The sequence below is a fragment of the Melitaea cinxia genome, chromosome 27 (genome assembly GCF_905220565.1).
Source record: "Melitaea cinxia chromosome 27, ilMelCinx1.1, whole genome shotgun sequence".
NCBI classification, from domain to species: domain Eukaryota; kingdom Metazoa; phylum Arthropoda; class Insecta; order Lepidoptera; family Nymphalidae; genus Melitaea; species Melitaea cinxia.
The window spans coordinates 2,453,511-2,477,825 of record NC_059420.1 but is presented as its reverse complement, the minus strand read 5'-3'; the positions used below and the strand labels follow the sequence as shown (position 1 = coordinate 2,477,825).

The following is a 24,315-nucleotide window of genomic DNA, read 5'->3' as shown; positions in this document are numbered from 1 at the left end:
ATATTAATAAGCATATTTTTATGTTTTATAGCTATTTTTGTTAAATTTATTATTTGTAAAAATTTTAATATTGCCAAGTTTTGTTTCTTACCCAAAATATTGGTTCACTTGTTGCTTAAATAATAAGAAAGTGATCTCAAAATTTAGTATCGTTTTCTAGAGTTTATGTTTTGTCAAATATTTGTCAAAATATATCTAGGCACGAGTTGCTGCCGGTGTTTTGAATATTTTACGATATTTTTAGTATATTACATCATCATCATCATTACAGCCTATACAGGCTGTGGCTTCGGCCTGTGTATTTCAAAGCCAGCAGTTGGATGGTTATCCCGCCATCGGTCGGCTTCTTAAGTTCCAAGGTGGTTGTGGAACCTTGTTATCCCTTGGTCGCCTCTTACGACACCCACGGGAAGAGAGGGGGTGGCTAAATTCTTTAATGCCGTAGCCACACAGCACACATTTCATATTACATTTGTGTTTAATTTTTTTCAGACTAAGGGATAAAACAGTTCCAATACCACCTTGGAACTTAAAAAACCGACCGATGGCGGGATAACCATCCAACTGCTGGCTTTGAAATACACAGGCCGAAGACGAGCAGCAGGGTTTTCAGTGTGACAAAGCCAGCCCTGCGGTCACCAAGCCGCCTGCCTAGCCTGGTGACTTTGGGCATTATACATGAGTTCACGCCATTTTTGGCGTGAACTTGAGGAAGTCTATGTCCAGCATTGTACTGCGATAGGCTGAAGTGATGAGTAAACTTTCGCCTTACCTTAAGAAAATCAGCCAAATTTGCAGCAGTGGACTGCAATAGGCTGCAACGATGATGATGATGAATTTTTAATATATCTTTGTACTATATTACTTGTAAAAGTGTTAATTGCGTCTGTTTGTTTGTGAGCAATAAACACTTTTTTTGTAATTTAATTTGTATTAATCAATTAAATCTAGGGAGATTTTTCCAACATTCTGGCATCACTCAAACAAACTGTCAAAGTCAAACCTATTACCCAAGTCAGTTCGGAACTTCGGGTATCAGTGTAAATAAACAATGATATCCCTGTAATGAAGCAGCTCGTACTGAGTTCATTTAAATTATGTTATTATAGAAAGTGGTCGGTTTAGTTTTATAACGCGAAACGAGTTCGTCGACCTTTACAATTGAAATGTTTGAAAATAAAGTTGTTCTATTGAGTTAGTTATTTCTGTGTAGTGCGAAATAAAAATCAAAATGAAATTAAAAATAGACAAAGATCTTTTGCCTGTAAAGGTGCATTTCTTCTTCTTCTTTGCTGGTAAGTGAGATAAAAGTTTTAAAATTAATTTTATACTACTTAATTATGTTTATTGACTATTGTAAATTCCTTTGTTCTAAATATTTTTATTTCAATTTTATTAAATGACATATGTCAGTATAATTTTAGAATTTTATTTTTAACGTGGCATTGAATAATATAATGAATAATTAATTTGTTTAATGGGTTTAGCTAAACGACAATATAAGTACATATTGAGTATTTTATTACCAATAATTTTAACATATAAAATAGTTTTAGTATTCATTTAATGACTATAACTTAATTAAATAGTTATTTTATTGTGATATTTTATCAAAAACAATTAGATTAAATTAGATTTGAAATTCAAATAACTGTAAATGAATTAAATTACCACTTAAAAAAAAACACCACACAGATTAAAAAATTACTATCTTGGTTTTACTATTTTGCCTATCTAATTATTAATCCTGTGGGAATTTTGGGATAACAGAAATCCAAAGTGTTATTCTGGATATCCAACTGTCTACACAATAAGTTTAATTGCAAACACTTTTAAAGGAATATTAAATAAAACAATTCATCCTCATAGAATTTTTCATTAAAATATTTTTAAAGAATTAAAAGATTCTACACTATGGATAAAACAAAAAATAAATTGTGTTTATTCTCAAAAAAAATAAAAAGTAAATTCATATACACATTATTAAGGTAACTCAAAAACTACTAATCCGATCTTGACTAAATTTAAATGGGATCACATGACAGCCTTCGAAACCAAAACAAAAAAAAAAAATTATAAAAATTGGTACACCCAGTAAAAAGTTATAACATAACCCAATTTAAAAAAAATCGTATCAAATAGAGATCTGCTTTTTTTGGTTGCTTAAAAAAAATTTAGGAGGGTATATACCCGCACTGGAGCAGCGTGGTGGATTAAGCTCTAATCCTTCTCCTACATGGGGAAAGAGACCTGTGCCCAGCAATGAGATATTACAGGCTGAATCGTAAGCATTATATACGTAATATTGCGGAACTTCACAGCCTTCAGACTGCCGAGGAGACGAGGGGTATTACTCCGACATTGACAAGCTTTTTGCAAATGAGTTCAAATAATATTTTTTTTTTTATATCTAAACATTTTTTTTTTAATTTTTTTCGTTTAGATGGTACTTGTGCTGTGTGGCTACGGCACTAAAGAATTTGGCCACCCCCTCTCTTCCCGTGGGTGTCGTAAGAGGCGAATAAGGGATAACAAGGTTCCACAACCACCTTGGAACTTAAGAAGCCGACCGATGGCGGGATAACCATCCAACTGCTGGCTTTGAAATGCACAGGCCGAAGACGGGCAGCAGCGTCTTCGGTGCGACAAAGCCAGTACTGCGGTCACCAACCCGCCTGCTCAGCGTGGTGACTATGGGCAAAACACATGAGTTCACGTTATTTTTGGCGTAAACTTGTGGAGGCCTATGTCCAGCAGTGGACTGTATAGGCTGTAATGATGATGATGATGAGATGGTACTTGAAGGATAATAATAATTATTTACACACAAGAAGTACGTCTTTGTATAACAAAAAAAAAAAAAAACAAAAATCGGTAAACTCGACAAAGGCATCCTCCTTTCCGTAAGTTGGTTAACAACTTTATATTACAGACCACGAAACACTTATTTGCATAATTTAACATCTTTACAATTGAAATTAGTACTAACACATAAAAACATATCCTTGTCTCGAGATAAGTTTTTATCTCACTTACGGCTTATCTTACAATAGTCTAGTTTTATTGTACTTTAGACTGCAATAATTTGTTTAAACATTCATTAAAGTAATTGTAGTTTTAACAACCTTGCAAAAAAGTATATCACTAAACTGTGATGGAACGCTGTCAATATCTAATATACAAAATTCTCGTGTCATGGTGTTAAACATTGAACTCCTCCGAAATGGCTCGACCGATTTTAATAAAATTTTGTGGGCATATTGGGTAGGTCTGAGAATCGGCCAACATCTATTTTTCATCCCCCTAAGTTATAACGGGGAGGGGGGTTTGAGGAAGTTACTAACATATATGGCAAAACAACGTTTGCGGGGTCAGCTAGTATAATAATAAATATATTAGACATACACACATATACATTTTATTTAGGTAGAGCAGGAACAGGCGGGCGTCACGGTAGTATGCGAAAGCGATCCCATGGCGCCCCGCTATAACGATAAGGGCACCGCTTGGTTGTTGTCTGGTACTGGGCGTGAGCCCCGGCATAGCAGCATATTCTAAATTTCCCAGTAATTAACTCAGGTCGGTCCCCAGTCAATAAAAGTATATCATACACACATAACTGTCTATTCCTAAGATGGGCTTCTTAAAGCGTCTGTTTAATGTAACAAAATCAAAATGACTTTATTCAAATATGCTTCAAAAGCGCCTTCTAATCATCAAATCATCATCAAATTTTAACTATTTTCAAAAGTGAAGCTACCACTGATTCTGAATGTAGATTCTGCAGAAAGGAACCGACAAAGAACTCTGGAATTACTCTTATTAAAAAATAAACAGTGTTTTAATACAATTATACAAACTTGGTACTGTGTGGCTACGGTACTAAAGAATATAGCCACCCCCTCTCTTCCCGTGGGTGTCGTAAGAGGCGACTAAGGGATAATACAGTTCCACTACCACCTTGGAACTTAAAAAGCCGACCGGTGGCGGGATAACCATCCGACTGCTGGCTTTGAAATACACAGGCCGAAGACGGGCAGCAGCGTCTTCGGTGCGACAAAGCCAGCCCTGCGGTCACCAACCCGCTTGCCAAGCGTGGTGACTATGGGCAAAACACATGAGTTCACGCTATTTTTGGCGTAAACTTGTGGAGGCCTATGTCCAGTAGTGGACTGTAAAGGCTGTAATGATAATGATGATACAAACTTGGTAATATCTTGCATGAAACATCTTGCACAAAGCATCATTAAATCCACACATCTTTATCATCTTTGTAATCCTGCACCGAATAATAAGCTTTAGTTATTAATTTCTGTAATACAGACTTTAAATTTATTCTCAGACAATGGCAAAATCGTTTGTGGGAAATATACAAATGAGTAATACATGTATAAATAATATGTGTTGATTTTATCTTAAAAAGTCTAGAAGTGTTGTTATCTATACATATAATAAAATGGTAGGAAAGTCCAAACTGTACATTGAATATTTTTCATTGATCTACAATCTATCACCTATGGGGAACGAGCAGTGAACCTTTATTTCCTCAACGCATTCTGTAACAACGTGTAATCTAACGACGCATATTTGAATGTTGTTGTTATTATGTAAATTACCATGCTATATAAGCTAGCTTCACAGTATAAAAATCACCCAATATAAGTAACTAAGCCGATAAACATAATTAAATGAATATAAGTACACAAGACAATTTTAAAGCAGCACCAACTATGAGATTTTTCTGTAGATATGAAATGTAAAGAAGAAACGGGTAAATGAATGTTATTTTAATAGGTATAATCGTAGGTATTTTTGGTGCTGTATAGCGTTCACGCAGACGACGTCGCGGGCAGCAGCTAGTTATTACTATAAAACAGTAATGTAATGTAGTAATGGTGCGTACATTCATTACCGTACGTGGAACCAAATATGATATTAATAATATTAAAATTAATAGTTACATTATAAAAAACTTGTAAGCTTGGAAACTACTTAATAATTAGACATATTTTTTTCTATATTTTCCTGTATGAAACAGCTATTACTAAACTTTTCTCTATAAAATATAATAAATAAATTAAATAAATAATAATAAATAAATAAAACTGTTATTTTGATCAATAATACTAATAAATGGAGAGCCGGTTTTTGTTCGGTTATACTGCGAAAACTACTGAACCGATCGGAATGATACTCATACCATAAGATGGGGCGGGTTTCGGAGAAGGTTTTAGTGTATGATAATTATGTTGCTGATAACTTATCGCGTAAAAAAATATGGACGGACAGATGTCGCTAGTATCTTTTTTTTTAATATATAGACTAGCGCTTGACTGCGATCTCACCTGAAGGCAAGTGAAGATGCAGCCTAAGGTGGTGCGCGCTTGCCTAGAAGATGCCTATTCACTCTTGATTTAAAGATACCTAAGTTATAGTTTGTTGGAAAAACGGAAGCCGGAAGGGCATTCTTATAAATGTATTTAAAAATTATTTATAAGAAACTGATTGATTAAAATTGATATTTTACGTTGCTAATTCTATTCTTGATTCTATTAAATGGCGATTTATATTCAAATTTTCTCAAATTGAGAAAATTTGAATATAAATCGCCCGCTAGCCCGCTTAATTCCCAATCCCAAAAGAATATTGGGATAAAAAATAATCTACGTGTTATCCTAGATCTCCAGCTATCTAGGTCACGAGTTTCATTACAATCACTTCAGTAGATTTTGCGTGAAAGAGTAAGAAATATCCATATTCCACACATCCCTTCTCAAGTGCTTTCGCATCTATACTGTCGAGGTATCTCGTGATATAGGAACTAAATAGTTCTAGTAAAATAATTGGTTATTCCTTCGAATGCTGGCTTAGTGATATTTATAATAGGCTGTATTACAACATGTTATTTCGAACAAAACAGCTATCATAAAAATTGGTAAAATTATAGATTTTTTCTCACCTTTCTGTTGGTAAAATTAAAGATTTTTTTCTCACCTTTCTGTTGTCTAAACTACTGCTTCTATTATAGTGATGTTCTGTATCTATCTTATAAATGGTATATTGTGTGTGGGATAATTTCGATGGCTCCTAAGTATACTGAGTCAACTCTACTCCTATTAACTTTATTTTTTTGTTACATAGGTAGATAGGAAATGAAGTAAATATTATTAATATCTTAAAAAAATGATATAGTCAAAAGTTGTTAGTTGACTCAGTATACTTAGGAGCCATCGATTTAATACCTCTTGTTTGAATGCCTACATTTATAATAAACATTTAAATTTTATAATGTTAGGTAAATTTAGATAACTTATTTTAAGGTCGTTCAATATCAACTTTTTATCATTTTTAAATGTTATTGCTCCCGGGTTTTATCTTGATTGTAAAAAAAATTGTTGGACAGACAGATAACATGTATAGTGGGTTCGCGTTCTGGTTTCTCTACGATTTAGTTTTTTTTTATAAATCTAGGTTTTTCAACCTGCATTAGTACAGTGTGGTGGATTAAGCTCAGACTCTACTATATGGAGAGAGAGACCTATATCCAGCAGTGGGATTACAGGCTAGACCATTTAAAATAATAAGTAGGTTATACGTAGGTAGATGCGATAAATGAATACACGAACTACGCTAAACGATAATATATATATAATATGTAGTTTAAATATAATGTGTATATGTATTTAAATAATTAATTTTCATACTTTATTATTTATATATTAGATTGTAAGTAATTCTGTGCTGTGTGGCTACGGCACTAAAGAATTTAGCCACCCCCTCTCTTCCCGTGGGTGTCGTAAGAGGCGACTAAGGGATAACAAGGTTCCACAACCACCTTGGAACTTAAGAAGCCGACCGATGGCGGGATAACCATTCAACTGCTGGCTTTGAAATACACAGGCCGAAGACGGGCAGCAGCGTCTTCGGTGCGACAAAGCCAGTACTGCGGTCACCAACCCGCCTGCCCAGCGTGGTGACTATGGGCAAAACACATGAGTTCACGTTATTTTTGGCGGAAACTTGTGGAGGCCTATGTCCAGTAGTGGACTGTATAGGCTGTAATGATGATGTAAGTAATTCTATTGTTATTTTCCTTATGTAATTTATAAATGTCATAAAGTGTTATATAATAATTATAACTTGTGATCGCCCAATGGTCGAAATTCGACCATAATTAATTTAAATTATAAGTTTGAACATAATATATAATTATAAACAAAAGATTTTATTATTATAGAATATAATATAATTATATAGGTATATAGATATAGTCTAAATTAATTATGGTCGAATTTCGACCACTGAGCGACAACTAGTAAAATAAAATACGCAATATTTTCGACTACCCTCGTTTGTATTACTTGTCGATGTTAATTGAGTTCAATTTTTTTTTCTTCCTATTTTATTTAGCTCTAGACCCGCTCCGTCCTATAACGAGAATACAACATGATCAAGGTCCCAAATTGTCATTCCCCCCGGTAATTTTACACTTACCGTCGCCGTTTTTAAAACTGTACCATTTTAGACCTTATGCCATTACGATAAGGTAGGTAGAGGTCCTGTAAATGGTAGAATGGGTGTTCGCTTGTGACCAGTTCTGCTAATCAGTTTTGGGACGTGTTAAGTAGTTTTAACCGACTGAACTGGGAATAAAATGGTTGATGGTGAAAAAATGTATTGTTATTTTTTATCTGTTGGATCGGAGAAGCTTAGTTGTTTCTATCTTGATAATATTTCCAAACTTTCATCATTACATCATTACAGCCTATACAGTCCACTGTTGGACATAGGCCTCCACAAGTTTACGCCAAAAATAACGTGAACTCATGTGTTTTGCCCATAGTCACCACGCTGGGCAGGCGGGTTGGTGACCGCAGTACTGGCTTTGTCGCACCGAAGACGCTGCTGCCCGTCTTCGGCCTGTGTATTTCAAAGCCAGCAGTTGGATGGTTATCCCGCCATCGGCCGGCTTCTTAAGTTCCAAGGTGGTTGTGGAACCTTGTTATCCCTTAGTCGCCTCTTACGACACCCACTTCTCCACACTTTTCCAAACTTTAATAATTGTCAACCTTTTTTATTTTTTTCCAAATTTTGTATTTATAATCCTTGTTTTATTATTGTGTTGTCATCTTTGTATACAGACTAGTATTATTTATGTTTTCGCTATCTGAACGCAAAGTCTGATAATGTAACAATAAACTAATTTTTGGGGAAGCCACTGTGACCTGTATCACAGCTTTTTAAGCTAGCACGGGTCGCGGGGCTTCTTGATAATGTAAACTACATAATTTGAGCAAATAAAAAACTATTTATTATTATTATTATTATCTGAATATATTATAAAACAAAGCCCTTAAACCGCTTTATTTATTTATTTACACTTTATTGTACACCAAACAAGAAACAAAATAAACAAGCAACATTTACAATAATTAGTAGAAGAATGTACAAAACGCGGCCTTATTGCTTAAAAGCAATCTCTTTCAGGCAACCTTAGGAAAAAAGAGATGATATATTGACGGTGTAGGTGTACAGTTTAATGTTTTACAAAACAATATGAAACAACTCAAGTTAACTCGCGTTAGTCTGTCTTTTCGCGGTAAACTCAAAAGCTCCTAAACGGGTTGTCATTCGATTTTTACCAATAGACAGAGTGATTCCCGAGGAAGGTTTTAATGTAAATAATTATGTAAATTAATTGAGATATGACTCTTAATTGTTAAGGATTTGTCGGAATGAAACAAGACATAGTTTTTTAATCTCAGTTTTTGTTTTTTTTGTTTGTTAATCCTTTGATATATAAAAAAAATATTTTTTATACAATTAGGTCGACAAACAAGCGTACGGCTCACCTGATGGTAAGCGATTACCGTAGCCTATAGACGTCTGCAACACCAGAAGCATCGCAAGCGCGTTGCAGACCTTAACCCCAATCCTTCCCGGGACCTCTGGTCACCGTATTCACCACAGCAACAAAACACTGAATTTGAGTTAAACCGTTATTTTACAAATTATAAATACACTAGCGACCTCTGTCCGTCTTTTTTTTTACATGATCAGTAATCACCAATATATCATATATACTAAAACCTTCTCCGAAGCACGCAAGGCAACCAACCTATCTATAATATAAAAATGAGTCGCTGAATGTGTTGCTAAGCGCAAAACTCGAGAACGGTTGGACCGATTTCGCTAATTCTTTTTTTAAAATATTCCTTGAAGTACGAGGATGGTTCTTACGGAGAGAAAAATTCTAAAAAAAAAATTTAAATTTCCTGAAAAAGTCTAAAAGCAACACTTTTCTATACTCCCATACAAAAGATTTGTGATAATACTTAAAAGTCAATTTGAACTTTAATGCCATACGATAAAGTTTGTGTTAGGCGATACAAAGTTCGCCGGGTCAGCTAGTAGTATAATAAAAATAGAATAAAAAAATATTTTATTATTTATTTAAAAAAACTACTCACAAACCGTGGGGTAGCAGGCTTAACTCGCGCCCGGGGCACAATACCTTTTTTCAGCAGGAATTTCCTGCTCAAAATATGGAGCAGCCGGACTGGGGTAGTACCTCGACCTTACAGAAGATCACAGCAAAATAATACTGTTTTCAAGCAGTATTGTGTTCCTGTTGGTGAGTAAGGTGACCAGAGCTCCTGGGGGGATTGGGGATTGGGTCGGTAACGCGCTTGCGATGCTTCTGGTGTTGCAGGCGTCTATAAGCTACGGTAATCGCTTACCATCAGGTGAGCCGTACGCTTGTTTGCCGACCTAGTAACATAAAAAAAAGCCAACCCCATTCGAAAACCATATAATATGTTTAGCAATTTTTTGTTTTCCGGACTATTTGGCGCTCCCTTGTGAGTAGCGACCGGGGCATGATGCCCCTTGCCCCCCCCCCCACCCTTTCTTACAACACTGCTAACAAAATATGTGCATGTTATGGTCTAAGTATCATTCCAATCGGTTCAGTAGTTTTTACAGAATAACCGAACAGATAAACCGGCTCTCCGTTTATTCGTATGGATTAGACGTTAATAAATTAATTATAGTTAATTTGAAGCTACCAAAAATTTGAAATTTCGCAGAGAAAACCCACTTAACTCATTTTTAAACTTGGTTTATGGTTTAAAGGATTATCATAAAGTGCTTAAGGTAACTAACGTAGTTTAAATGATAAATATGAGTACTTTATTTGTCTTAATAACGTTCACGTGCGATCATTGTACGTGACAATTTTTTTAAAATGTTAGAACGGGTCCGTGGGTTCGATGGCGCACATGGCGTACATTAGCTTTGGCCATACACAACATAAACATAATAACACATAACCAAGTCTATCATCAGCTGAAGAGAATTTTTTTTATTTTATGCATATATTATTTAGTTGTGGTACGTCTGACAAATAAGTACCTATTAATCTTAACCCGTTAAAAATGTAACAACTTTTCTCATATTTACACATTAAATACCGGCTAGTAATAATATTAAACATATATACTATTTCACTTCTGATTTATTTATTTGACTAGCCCGTTGGCGCAGTTTGTAGTGACCCTGCTTTCTGCTCCGAGGGTTGTGGGTTCGATTCCCACCCCGAGTCTGGGTGTAATATAAATATTTATTTATATATTTATATATGTATTATTTATAAGTAAGTTTATCGAAAAAAAAAATATGTAGCTATATACCAGTCGGCTGTTACTTATAACACAAGTATTAAGTTGCTTACTTTAGGAACAGACGACCGTGTGTGTATTGTGTAAATATTTATTTTATTTATTTAAATAGTCTGTACAGCATTACTTTAAAATTTCATGATCCTGCTTAAAATAAGTAAAAAGATACACGCAATTTACGCTTTGAATCGCTCTCCTGTAAAGTTGCTGTTTTTCACAAACGACGTTTTTAATAGTCATGGGGCGACATGTTTGCCGTAGTCTGGGTATACAGAGATTTCGACTTTTTTATACCTATGTATTTCGCGGTTATATTCAGTATGATTGGACTTGAATTGAGATTTGGATTGGTTCTTTTTATCTTTGTATTAATATATTAACTCATTTAGATCCTTATACAAGCATGGCACTGGAAGGTGTTTAAATTTAATTGGCCTAATATGTACTTGCTGTGTGGTTACGGCATTAAAGAATATAGCCACTCGCTCTCTTCCCGTGGGTGTCGTAAGAGGCGACTGAGGGATAACACAGTTCAACTGCAACCTTAGAACTGTTAAAGCCGACTGATGGCGGGATAACCATCCAACTGCTGGCTTTGAAATACACAGGCCGAAGACGGGCAGCAGCGTCTTCGGTGCGACTAAGCCAGCCTTGCGGTCACCAACCCGCCTGCCCAGCGTGGTGACTATGGGCAAAACACATGAGTTCACGCCATTTTCGGCTCGAACTTGTGGAGGTCTATGTCCAGTAGTGGACTGCGATAGGCTGATGCGATGAATATGTACTTGGATTACGATAAAACCCATAAAATGTTATGTAACCTTAAATGTAAAATTGTATACTTAAATGATAGCTGTTATCATTTATAATTGTACCTACATACTAATCTTTTACGATCGTTATTGTATTGTTTTATGAATTATGTACTTCTAAATGGGTTTTCTGGGGTTTTCATTATCTTAACTTTAGAGTTGCCAACTTTAATAGTATTTTAGAGTCTCCCATGTAGGAGAAGGAATGGGGCCTAGTCCACCACACTGCTCCACTGGGGGTTTGCAGATATGTATGTTCCCTACTATGTGTAACGATCGCTATCAGGTGTACGTGATAACAACCGGGACCGACGCCTTAACGTCCTCTCCGAGGTACGGTGGGGAGACCCACAAGGACTGCACAAACACCCAGACCACGGCAAACACCTGTATGGCCAATATAAATGTTTGTCATGTGCGGGGATCGAACCCGCAACCGCCAGCATAACAGGCACAATCCATAGCTGTGACCGTTGCGCCAACTATTACACCAAATATTACATCCGCAACCCATGGAGCAGAAAGCAGAGGCCACTACGAACTGCGCCAACCGGCTGGTCAAAATGTAGCATAAATGTAGCATGCGTCCACATCTAGTAGGTCAATACGTATGTTCATACATTACCACGCCACGGTCGCTTAGACCGAATATAAAATCATCATATCAGAAATTTGGATCTAGCGAGTACATCTTTCCATAGCTTAATTGGCTAGAACACCGACACGGTCAGTCGGAGATGCAGGTTCGATCCCCGCTGGAACGGTCGATTTTTGATATGATATTAAAAAAATGTTTAGAATTTCCTAATGTGTGGGTAGCACAAAAATCGTACTAATTACATACATTATTTTATTCTTTTGCACCTTACAAGTCTATATTAAACGATTGAAGTCAGTTTTGGGGACTAATAATAATTAAAAATAATAATAATTACGAAGGTAAAACCGCGAAACGAAGCTAGTGTGTCATGCGTATTTTTATTGCCTCTGCACAATGTGACTGTGAATAACAGAGTTTTATGAGAATAATTAAGACTTTATATAGCTCTGATGCTATCGCCACGCTTTACGCTCGTGTCAAAAACTAATTTTCTATTTAGATGCCGACCCTACATAAGTGGGATAAGGGCAGGAAGATGATGATGATGAAAATCTGACACAAATAAATAAAATTGGAGTGTCTGTTTGTAATATTGAAATAACAGCTTTTTACTAAATACATATGGACGTATACACGGTACATATACCTAAATAACATTTTTTACAATTTTTGTCGGTCTGTGTGTCTGTCTGTTTATCCCGACTAATCTATGAAACTGCTGGGCCGATTTTGACGCCACTTTCTCTAACAGATAGCTGACGTAGTAAGGAGTAATTTAGGCTACTTTTATTTTAAAAGTTATTTATTTTATAACTCTGTCAACTGAACAATAACTTTTTTGTTAAATTCCACGAGGACAAAGTTGCGGGCACAGCGAGTATTGAACTACAACTTGAAGTAAAAATACTTCAACTAATTGTAAAAATAAGGAAAACATATATAAAGAAACTAGCTATCACCCGTGATTTTGACGTAAAACAAGGCTATATAGCCTTACTCGTTAAATAGGCTATCCATCACAAAAAGGATTTTTCAAATTCTTAAAATCTTCAGCTTTATAATATTATATATTATATATTTTAGACTTAATTAAGTATTCGTTTATACTAATGTTAATATTATTCATTTTATTTATTTATTTCCGTATTTACACAACATATTCAAGTAACAAGTGACAAAAAAGGAACAATCAGTTTCTAGGTGTACTTTGAAAGCAATTACTATTATGATCTCTACTTCTCCTAGCTAGGTAGCTGAGCTATCTGTATTAAGGAGAAAGAATTCTACAATTTTTACTTTTCATTAGTCTGCCACGAGTTGTTCGGAATTCAAAGTTACATTATAGATTATAAAGTTACATTACATTCTACAAAAGATAACATACATAATTTAGTATTAAGTAGGTTAAGAGTGAAATAATAAAAAATAAAAAACAAACAAAATCAAGAAAAATATGAAATAAAGATAGTAATTTTGTAATAGATTATAAGGATATGATTTTAATGTTTTTTTTTTTCTGTTATCGATAAACTTAAAAGTGACTGACCGATTTTAAAATTATTTTACCATTTGATATGTTATCGATTAAATTAGACTCTATTTTAACAGGAGAAATCGAAGTAACGTAATTGATGATATTAGTTATACATATATTTTGTATTTTTTTTTGCATGTCATAGTGTTGACTAAACATGTATATGTATTAACTATATTGTATAATGTATTTCATGTTTAATGCAAATAAAAATTATTATTATGGAAACATTTGTTTCCCCAAAAGTTTCACACACTTAACGAACGTCAAAAAAAGCTACATTAAAAAAAATTAATTAAGAGTCATGGTAAGAAATCAACTAACAATAACAAAATTGTTATATTTTAACTCAAAACTTATTATTTCCAGCGCTCGGCCCACTGTTACCCCAGATGAATGTCTTCGGACGGCAGCTGGGTGTATCGCCAGCGGTCATGGGGCTGGTGACGGCGGTCCTACCCCTACTGTGGGCGGTCGCTAAGCCCCTGTTTGGCTACATCGTCGACTTTTGGCCAGTAAGTGCCACCACTATTTCACATTATGCTCCAGGAATGGTAAATCTGCCCCAACTCACAAATATAGTTTTGATTTTAAGGTGTGTTAATAACAACTCGCAAAGTATGAAGATTTTTTATTTGTGAGTTTTTTTATTTATGAGTTTTTTTATTTATGAGTATAAGCATAGACCATTGACATTTGTTTATGCGTAGTTTGGCTTCAAACTATAATTTATTAGATTACTAGCGGACCCAGCAGACGTTGTCATGCCCGGAAAACAGCTACCAAATTTGATAGCTTACATACCAATAGCAGCGCCACCTACCGGGTCCGATTAAGATAAAACTACCCATCTCCCAAGTTGGACCAAATTACATTTAAAATTTACTTTAAATTAACCCATAATTAATACAAGTTACTTTTCCCTTTTCAGTCTAAGCGAAAAATAGTCTTCATGATGTTAATCGTAGTAATGACAGGGTCCTACTGTGGCCTGTGGTTCCTTCACATGCCCGAGGAACCCCAAAATACGGAACCGCTCCTCGAATCGATCTACCAACTAAACGACACGATCTACCTTAAAACGTACCCAAACAATACAGACGCCTTCTTGGAAAAGTACACGTGTCACTGGAACTGCACGACAGATAATAAATTCCACGTGTACTTGTCAAATTCGACGTACATAAACACTATGTACACGGACGAGAGGAATATATCTTGCTCTTTCCTACACATGACGTCTGACGACGTGCGACAAGGAGAGGTGACTTGTCTACCGAAGAAAGATTGCAACCTTCTTTGTTTCGAAGATATGGTAGAATTTAATAGGAGTAAGGGAGAGATAGATAGTTCGAAAGTGAATAGTTTAGACATGTTAGAAAAGGATGGGAATAAAAAGGTTCCTGAAACTGTAGAATCGGAGGGTAGTTTCTACGTAACGGTGACATTTTGGGCATTTGTTGTCTTGGTGTGTATCGGAACGGTCGCTTTTAATGTTGCGAATTGTATAGGAGATGCTGTGTGTTTCGATGTATTGGGTAAGTTAAATAAAATAACAATTTATATATTTGCTAAGGTTCAAATTAATCAGCCTGTAACGTCCCACTGCTGGGCAAAAGCCTTATTCCCAATTTAGAAAAAAGGTCGGAGCAGATTACTGATAACTTCTCTACCATGAGTAACGATATATATGGTAACAACAGACCGACGGCTTTATCTGCCTTAAAATGCAAATATCTGCTCCCGAGTGGGAATCGAACCAACAACTACATGTACTACTCCTTTAGTATTTTCTAAACACTTGTGTGTGTGAACAATAAATAATACAATTAAATCTATTTTGTTTATGTAAAATATTAAGTAGACAAAATATTAGACTGAGCTAAACAATTTTTTTTGACAACTTTTAACAATTTATTTTTATGTTTTGTCATCCGCTATGATCAGCACAATAAAGTCCGCATACATATATCCGCATGCATAAATTTTGTATCAGAACTATTATATATGTATGTATATATATAGAACTAGGTAGGCAAATAAGCGTACGGCTCACCTGATGGCAAGCGATTGCCGTAGCTTATAGTCGTCTGCAACACCAGAAGCAAGCGCGTTGCCGATCCTACCCCCAATTCCCCCCAGAAGCTCGTAACCTTACTCACCAACAGTAACATAACACTGCTTGAAAGCAGTATTATTTAGCTGTGATATTCTGTAAGGTCGAGGTACTACCCCCAGTAAGGCTGGTCTATTTTTTGTGTAGGGAATTTCGTGCTGTGCCCTACCTCAGTAAATATTTAAATTGACTATGTATGTCATAATTATTGAATTTTCGATGACTATGTTAAATCACATGCGATATCATATAACGACAGTTGTTTTCATTGTAATATTTAATCGAGGGCAAATAAACATTGATTTTTGCATATTTTTATTTACAATATATACTATTACATAATGGATATAGTTCATTTTAGAACTGATGCACTCATATATTTCGCAATTTAATGGATCATCATCATCACTTCATCACTTAAGCCAATCACAGTCCACTGCTGGGCAATAGGCCTCTACAAGTTCGCGACAAAAATGGCGTGAACTCATGTGTTTTGCCCATAGTATCTACGCTGGGCAGGCGGGTTGGTGACCGCAGAGCTGACTTTATCGTGCCGAAGACGCTGCTGTCCTTCTTCGGCCTGTGTATTTGGAAGTCAGCACTTGGATGGCTATCCCGCCATCAGTCGGCTTTTTAAGTTCGAAGGCGGTAGTGGAACTGTGTTATCCCTTAGTCGCCTCTTACGACACCCACGGGAAGAGAGGGTGTGGCTATATTCTTTAATTGTAATGTAATGGATAACCAAAAAAAATTGTCAGAGAAATGAGGTCTCAAATAGGACTACTTGCCAGGTTCCTATTTTTATAAGTAAAACTATTTTAAAATCTTCATACGTGTTTATTTTCTTTGGTATCAGGACCTGAACGCGGTTCAAAATATGGGGCACAGCGGGCTTGGGGCACGGCTGGCTACGGGGCTACCGCGTTTTTTGGGGGCTGGCTTGTTGACGTGATGTCGGATAGGTACAAGGATTTTACCCCGGCGTTCATCATAGCTATAGTAGCCACCTGTATCGATTTGTTCGCTTGTAGGAAACTTAACGTAAGTATTAACTTAGTTTGTCCAGCAGTTGACTGTAATAGGCTGAAATGATGATAATGATGAATGATGAAGGACGTCTAGATACTAATTATTTTTTTCTTATGACTTCAGCTACCACCACTATCAAGTCCGGATGATTCAGGCAAAGCGTTAAAGGAAGTCCTGAAGATACCGAGGGTCCTGGTGTTTATAACGTTCGCTGTGGTTGCCGGTACCTTCGACAGCTTCATGATATATTATACTTTCTGGTGAGTGGGATATTTTATGCCCATCATTGAAAATGGATTAACCCATGTTAAAATTGGGCACCAAAAAGGAAAAATATTTTTTTTAATACGGGTTTTATAATTGTCCAAAAGGTGTCCTTCTGTTGTCAAAAAAAGGGTCAGTAATTGTCGAAATAGGTTCTCATGAGGTGTTTGATCTTTATGTCTTTAGTTGAGAGTATCAAATTATTTTCAGTTTTGTATGTCCCATTATATCCTCACTTGTGAGAGAATATGGACATTTTCGAAGGGATTAGATTCCCGATTGAGGAAAACAGTTTCTAGAAAATTAATCAATGTACGACTAATGTATTTAGTTATCATCGTAATCTGACGCCAAAGTTTTATAAATCTTTTTTCTCCGTCCTATATTTTTGGATTTGGTCAAATCCACGATTTCTAAAATATTAATGATTCCGGCCTGTAAGAACCCAGCAGGGCATAAGCCTCTTTCTATGGGTAGGAGAAGGGTCACTTAACCCTTGAAAGATTAATTTTCTATAAAAGGGTATAACTACAAGCATAAAAGGATATTTAAATACCCACACTGACAAATTTACGTGTGACATTGGTTGATAAATTTAAAGTTTTTACTAAAAAAAATTATGGACAAAGCGTATTATTCGGTGCAAGATTACATAATTGATAAAGATGTGTGGACTTAGTGACGCTGTATTTCATGCAAGATATTACTAATTGTGTCCTAAAACACAGTTTATATATTATCTTCAAAAGAGTAACTGCGGAGTTGCTTGCCGATTCTTCTCTGCAGAATCTACATTGCGAATCGGTGGTAGCTTCACTTTTACAAATAATAAACACCTTAAAATTTTAATTTGTAAAATGACGATTCGAAAGTGTTTTTGGCCTATTTGAATAGTTGTTTTTAATTTTGATTTACATATATTTGAAGGTTTCTGGAGGAGCTAGCCGAGGAAACCAACTCGATGGCTAAGATCAAGCTCATAGAGGGGGTTGTGATTGCGGCGCAGAGTTTTATCGGCGAGTTGCTATTCTTTTTCTTCTCAGGTAAATTTCTTCCATTCTTTATAATTTATTTCTCCGTTTTTTACATATTATCCTAATATTGTACTTTTGATTGTCAGTATGGATCTGAATGTTTTTTTTTTGTATAATATTGTTTTATAATCTTTAAATTATTTTAATTCTGCAACACCAAAAGCATCGTAAGCGCGTTGCCGACCCTATCCCGTATTCCCACCAGGAACTCTGGTCACCTTACTTACCACAGGGACACAACACTGCTTGAAAGCAGTATTTTTTTTAGCTGTGATCTTCTGTAAGGTCGAGATGCTTACCCAGTCGGGCTGCTGCAGATTTTGAGCAGGACATTTCCTGCTGTGACCTACTTCAGTTAAACACTTGTAATCATTCCAAAATCAAAAAATCTTTGTCTACCCTACATTACCAAAATCAGAGGTTGATAATTTTATGGTTTTTTCCTTGTTTTCAGGTAAAATAATAAAGCGTTGGGGTTACGGTACGACCATAACGTTTTGCCTGTTCTGCTACAGTTTGAGATTGGTCCTCATCTCGATTATACAGCATCCCTGGCATCTTGTTTTCATTGAGGTACTTATAATTCTTTACAGTTACTTCATCTCTTGTAAGATTAGGAGAAAATAATTTCGTTTAAGTTTATGTTACATTTTTATCGGTCCACAAGAATATAAAAAAAAATAAGAAAATATATTTAATGTACAAAATCAGAAATTAAAAAACTTTATTTAACAAGTTTGCACCAACTACCCTGTCTCGAGATTATATTAAATTTATCCTTCCTTTAATTGGGTTGTCTGGAAGAAATGGCTAAATAGCCATAAGTCCGCCCATATTGTACTTCACAGTCTGTAAATATTTTTTTTAAGTGTGTTTATTGTTTAAAATGTAGTTGTGGTGTACAATAAAGTATGAATAAATAAATAAGTTTCAAAAGCAGCACGAAATCGTCATTTTAAAAATTAAAATCATAATTACTTTAAAAAGGGGATCTACCGATACGGAACGCAGATTCTCAGAAAAGAACCGACAGTAAATTCCGCAGTTACTCTTTGAAAAATTATGTACCCTCAAATCGACACCAACAATTTATACTACGCTAATTCGACTTTTCGATAAGTTTGTTTTTCTAATGCGAACTTGATAAAATGTGTTTTTTATATGTAATAAAAAAATATCAAAATCGCAATGAATAAATTAACTATTAAAGATATCAAATTTCAGAAAGGTTTCTTAGTTAATGTAAAAGGTATCACGTTTTTCCCTTTTATACGCCTCTATTGTAAAGTTCACTTTTAAGAGTTAGCTTAGTATAATGTCTGTGTGGCTACGGCACTAAAGAATTTAGCCACCCCCTCTCTTCCCGTGGGTGTCGTAAGAGGCGACTAAGGGATAACAAGGTTCCACAACCACCTTGGAACTTAAGAAACCGACCGATGGCGGGATAACCAACCAACTGCTGGCTTTGAAATACACAGGCCGAAGACGGGCAGCAGCGTCTTCGGTGCGACAAAGCCAACGCGGTCACAAACCCGCCTGCCCAGCGTGGTGACTACGGGCAAAACACATGAGTTCACGTTATTTTTGGCGTAAACTTGTGGAGGCCTATGTCCAGCAGTGGACTGTATAGGCTGTAATGACCCCCCCCCCCAGGGCGTGATGCAGGGCCCCACGTACGCGCTGTGCTACTCCGCCATCGTGGGCTACGCGGCGCGCGTGGCGCCCGGCGGGTACTCCGCCACCGTGCAGGGCATCGTGGCCGGCATGGACGACGGCCTGGGTGAGCTGACGCGGACCTGCCCCCCCCCCGGGGGGGGGGGGGCTCCCTCTCCCTCCTTATATATATATATAAACTTTGGCTAAGCTCTAGACTAGGAAAAACCGAATTATGGGGTTTTTGGGTGTGGAGGGCGAAGGGTGTAGGGGAAGCTATACGAGATAACACTGCCACAACCACGGTCCCGAAATTCGGTTTTTCCTAATCTAAAGCTTTAAGCCTAAACTTTTGAAGGGGCTCCCTCCTTATATGAACTTTTGAAGTTTTTTTTTATGTCACTATGTCGGCAACAAGCGTACGGCTCACCTGATGGTAAGAGATTACCGTAGCGTATAGACGCCTGCAACACCAGAAGCATCGCAAGCGCGTTGCCGACCCAATCCCCAATCCCCTCAGGAGCTCTGGTCACCTTACTCACCAACAGGAACACAATACTGCTTGAAAACAGTATTATTTAGCTGTGATCTTCTGTAAGGTCGAGGTACTACCCCAGTCGGGCTGCTCTTTATTTTGGGCAGGAAATGCCTGCTGTGCCCTACCTCAGTTAAACTTAAAACTTCTTTACGCACACTTGACTTGGGAAGTGAGCCGGTGAATACGTGACCAGAACGTTACGAAAAGTGTGATCGGGTAAGGGGAACGGAGCAAGAGAGGGAGATGCGTGCACATATTTTCTTCCTCTCTTTCCCTCATAGCCCGTTTAGTTACGAGCGTCTTTCATTATTAACGTAATTATTTGTAAAACTGCCTTTTTTTAAATATAATATCAAAAATTGACCGTTCCAGCCACGGCCAGGAGAGGCGCCACGGTTCGCTTAAACCGAAAATAAAATCATCATATCAAAAATTTCGATCTAGCGGGTACATCGTTCCATAGCTTAATCGGCTAGAGCACCGACACGGTCAGTCGGAGACGCGGGTTCGAACCCCGCTGGAGCGGTCAGTTTTTGATATGATATTCAAAAATGTTTAGAATTCCTAATGTGTAGGTAACATAAAAATAAAATCGTACACATTAAAAAAGAAACTACCTTTTTTATGAACTTACTGCGTACATACTCTTTACTTCTTATATACTCTTTTATTTTTTAGTAATATTATTAATTTATATGTATATTTTCCCAGGATTCGCCCTAGGCTCCCTGGTGGGGGGCCTCCTGTACAGCTACTCGGGGGGCCGGCAGTCGTTCAGGATACTAGCCGGCTTGGCTGTAATAGCGGCTGTCCTACACGCCATTCTGTTTTCTATCGTCACTCGTAATGATAAAGGTGATTTTTTTTTGTTCTCCATCAAATTATATATATATACAATGTTGACAGATATATGTATGTATGTATTTTAATTTTGTAGTATATCTTATAGATAAAGGAAAAATATAGGTTAACTTAGTATTAGCGCCTCATACTCAACAGACCCCAGCAGGGGTTAAATCATGTGTCGTGAGTCCAAAACACACACACACACACACACACACAGGAATGACTATTTCAATATATAATAAGACTCCGGCTGCGATTCAATCTCTGCCTTTACTGAAGTTAAAATTACTAAGCGAACTTTATGTAGTAAAGCCTATTACAATATCAATGAATACCTTAATGATGAAATAGCATGGGATTGAATAAAGCTCGACCAGGCTATGTCTATGACCCGCCCTGTAAGTAAATAGTTACAAATATTGTGAGAAGGTGGCATGTGGTAATTTCGGGACACACGATTGGCTGTCTCGTGTCTGTCTTATGTTTGTCCTGATCATTTCATGGTCATATTGTTGCGTTTTTATTCTTGTATATGATTGTAAATTTTAAAGGAGTACCGATAGTTTTTACCTCTAAAGAAAAACAGAAATGCCCAGAACACAATAAAATCTGTATAGCCTATACAAATATTTGTCATGTACGATAATCGACACCAGCAAATGCTAGTGCAGTCTTGGATTATGTTAGATGGGGGACATCCACTAATTACGTGAGCTCAGAATGGGGGGAGGGGTCCAGTGAAATCTCACCAAATCTCATTTAAACTGTTTTAATAATCGAAAATCTTACATCAACTTCAAAAAGTATAAAATACAAAAAAAAAATGTATTTTGAGTGTTCATTTTGCTGAAAAAAAATAAGTAATGGCTATTAAAATCATTTAGCTTTTGCTCTGAATTTTATTTAATTAAAAAAAATTAACTTTAGTATACTTGAACAGTTTATTTCCCGTCAATCTCACGTAAGGGGAGGGCGGGTCCAGGCAAATCTCACTAAATCTCACCAAGGATCTGAACTAATCGAAAAATCGCTCACGTAATCAATGGATGCCGCCATATGAGAGGCGTCAAGTACACAATTACTTACACTTTGTAATAGTTTACAATTTGACGCTTTGATCTAAGATTATAATTGTTTTTGCTCTCAAACAAAAATAACTGACTTAGAAGAGATAATTTAAAAAAACCATTCGTCAAATCTCAATAAAATTTAAACGAAACCACGCGTTATGCGCTAGCTATAAAATAAAACAAGCATCATCAAAATCGGTACGGTATTAAGTAAGCATGTAATTGATTTGAGAACCTTCTCCTTTTCTCGGAGTCTGTTAACAAGCCAATATCTATAAATGCTAACGGTCAAATTATAACTTGTTCACAGATAAAAAACAAACGGAAGTGACGTCACCGGAAGGTGAGAAAATGTTGCAACACGAACTTAACATCACCAACGCCATCTACCGCGACACGGTGGTACCACTCGACGGTAAGACTGAGAACAGGTAACCTTAGCCTCAAATTAATAATAAATTAATTTACAGTAAATTTGAACCCCAGTAAGACTTAAACTTCGACCCTTTTCCCACATGGGGTTAATCTAAACCCCGACTGTGTGACTATTGAAGTGTATGCAATGATAAAGGAGGGTAGGACAAGCAAATTTAGTTTGAGATTAGATGGAATTCAAACTTCATGTAGATGGAGTACTCCCTTAGGGGGCAAAATATTTTCATATCTTATATTTCTAGTTTTTATCATACGGGCGTTGTCCTGCTTCAAATAAATATAAATAATAAATGTGAAATTGGAATAATCGGTAGGCTTTCTCAATTTTTACAATTTAAAAAAATCCTTAATACCTTTACGATGTGTCTCAAAATTTAAAAAAAAAATATATATATATATATTCACAGTTTTAAGGATTTTTTAGTTTTTTTTCTCCTCCGAAACGGCTTGACCGATTCTTATGAAAATCATTAGTTCCGATCCGAGAATCGGTCGTAGACTATTTTTTAAACCCCTAAATTATAAGGGTTGCCCATCCCAAAATATAAACCCCTAAGTTATAAAGGTCACCCTAAAATATATTTTTTAATTTTTTGACCAGAATTTTAATTTTTTTTATGATTATGATTTGGTATTGAAAAATACGTACAACCCTAAATTTTCCTTCTACCATCAACCCCTATTTTTAAATAGCGTCTAGCGGCAAAACAACGTTTGCCGGGTCAGCTAGTATATACACATATTTCTGTAAATATTATTCTGTTAGAAATTCTGACATACGATAACTTGACTAAAGAATATATTTTAACAGAAACTTCTGGTAAATTACAGTGAGTTGTAATCCGAATTTATTAATAAACTAAGGGCCTGCTTCACCAGTTGTTGATAACGCTATTTGACGGATGACAGTATCCGACAGTAAAAATTTCTTGATCCATTATTCTTTCTTACTATCGAATTATACTGTATTTATGATTTTTGAGATATTTCGAACTTTTAATTTCTTAATTGAGGTGAAACATCCTAATGGTCATTCCATCTGCTGTTAAAGTTTAATCGTAACTTATTTGCAGGATAACCTTTATCCATAACTGTTGAAACAGGCCGTAGGCCATAAAAAGTTACACATTTTAAATAGTAGTTGTTTTTTTTATATTGAATCGATTTTCTTAAATGTCTAGTAATTAACATTTTTATGTCTGACACATGTATATTTGAGGGTTTTGTGTGTGATATGCGTTTGAAATATTTTAGTATTTGCATTGTATTAATTTTCTATAAATAAATAATTTTATTGGAATTTATTTTATTGAGATATTATGAAAATATGTAAAAAATACTCCAAAACTAAATTTATTTATAAATTCATTAAAATTAAATCGTTTTTGTTACTTATACAAGTGCTAGCGCACTAAATCAATCCACACACACACTTCATACCATTTATAAGATACATACAGAACATCAGTCATTAGAAGCAGTCCAAGTACAGCTGTAAGCCCATCTCGTGTCTAGACTACTGCTTCTGTTAGACTAGTTCTTCGTATAAAGGTTAACTAGCTGCGGCTCGCGGCTTTACCTTCTTAGTTTTACGCTATTCGAATATAAAAAGTAAAATCAATCGTTATCAGGTACCAGGATAACATAACATAATAGGATCATCTCCAGCTGTCATCTGTTCTGTATATAACTTATAAATGATAT

The 24,315-nt window shown here is 35.9% G+C and overlaps 1 protein-coding gene across 1 annotated transcript; it reads left to right on the top strand.

Annotated features, from left to right (window-relative positions):
- Nucleotides 1-1,231: 1,231 nt before the first annotated feature.
- On the top strand, nucleotides 1,232-22,950 carry LOC123667266 (major facilitator superfamily domain-containing protein 6-A). The gene is made up of 11 exons (XM_045601224.1): nucleotides 1,232-1,270; nucleotides 13,734-13,764; nucleotides 13,996-14,141; nucleotides 14,558-15,164; nucleotides 16,599-16,783; nucleotides 16,895-17,031; nucleotides 17,963-18,078; nucleotides 18,524-18,642; nucleotides 19,723-19,849; nucleotides 20,972-21,115; nucleotides 22,487-22,950. Exons 1-11 carry the CDS (start codon nucleotides 1,232-1,234, stop codon nucleotides 22,609-22,611), a joined length of 1,776 nt encoding a protein of 591 aa, XP_045457180.1. The 3' UTR covers nucleotides 22,612-22,950.
- Nucleotides 22,951-24,315: the final 1,365 nt, after the last annotated feature.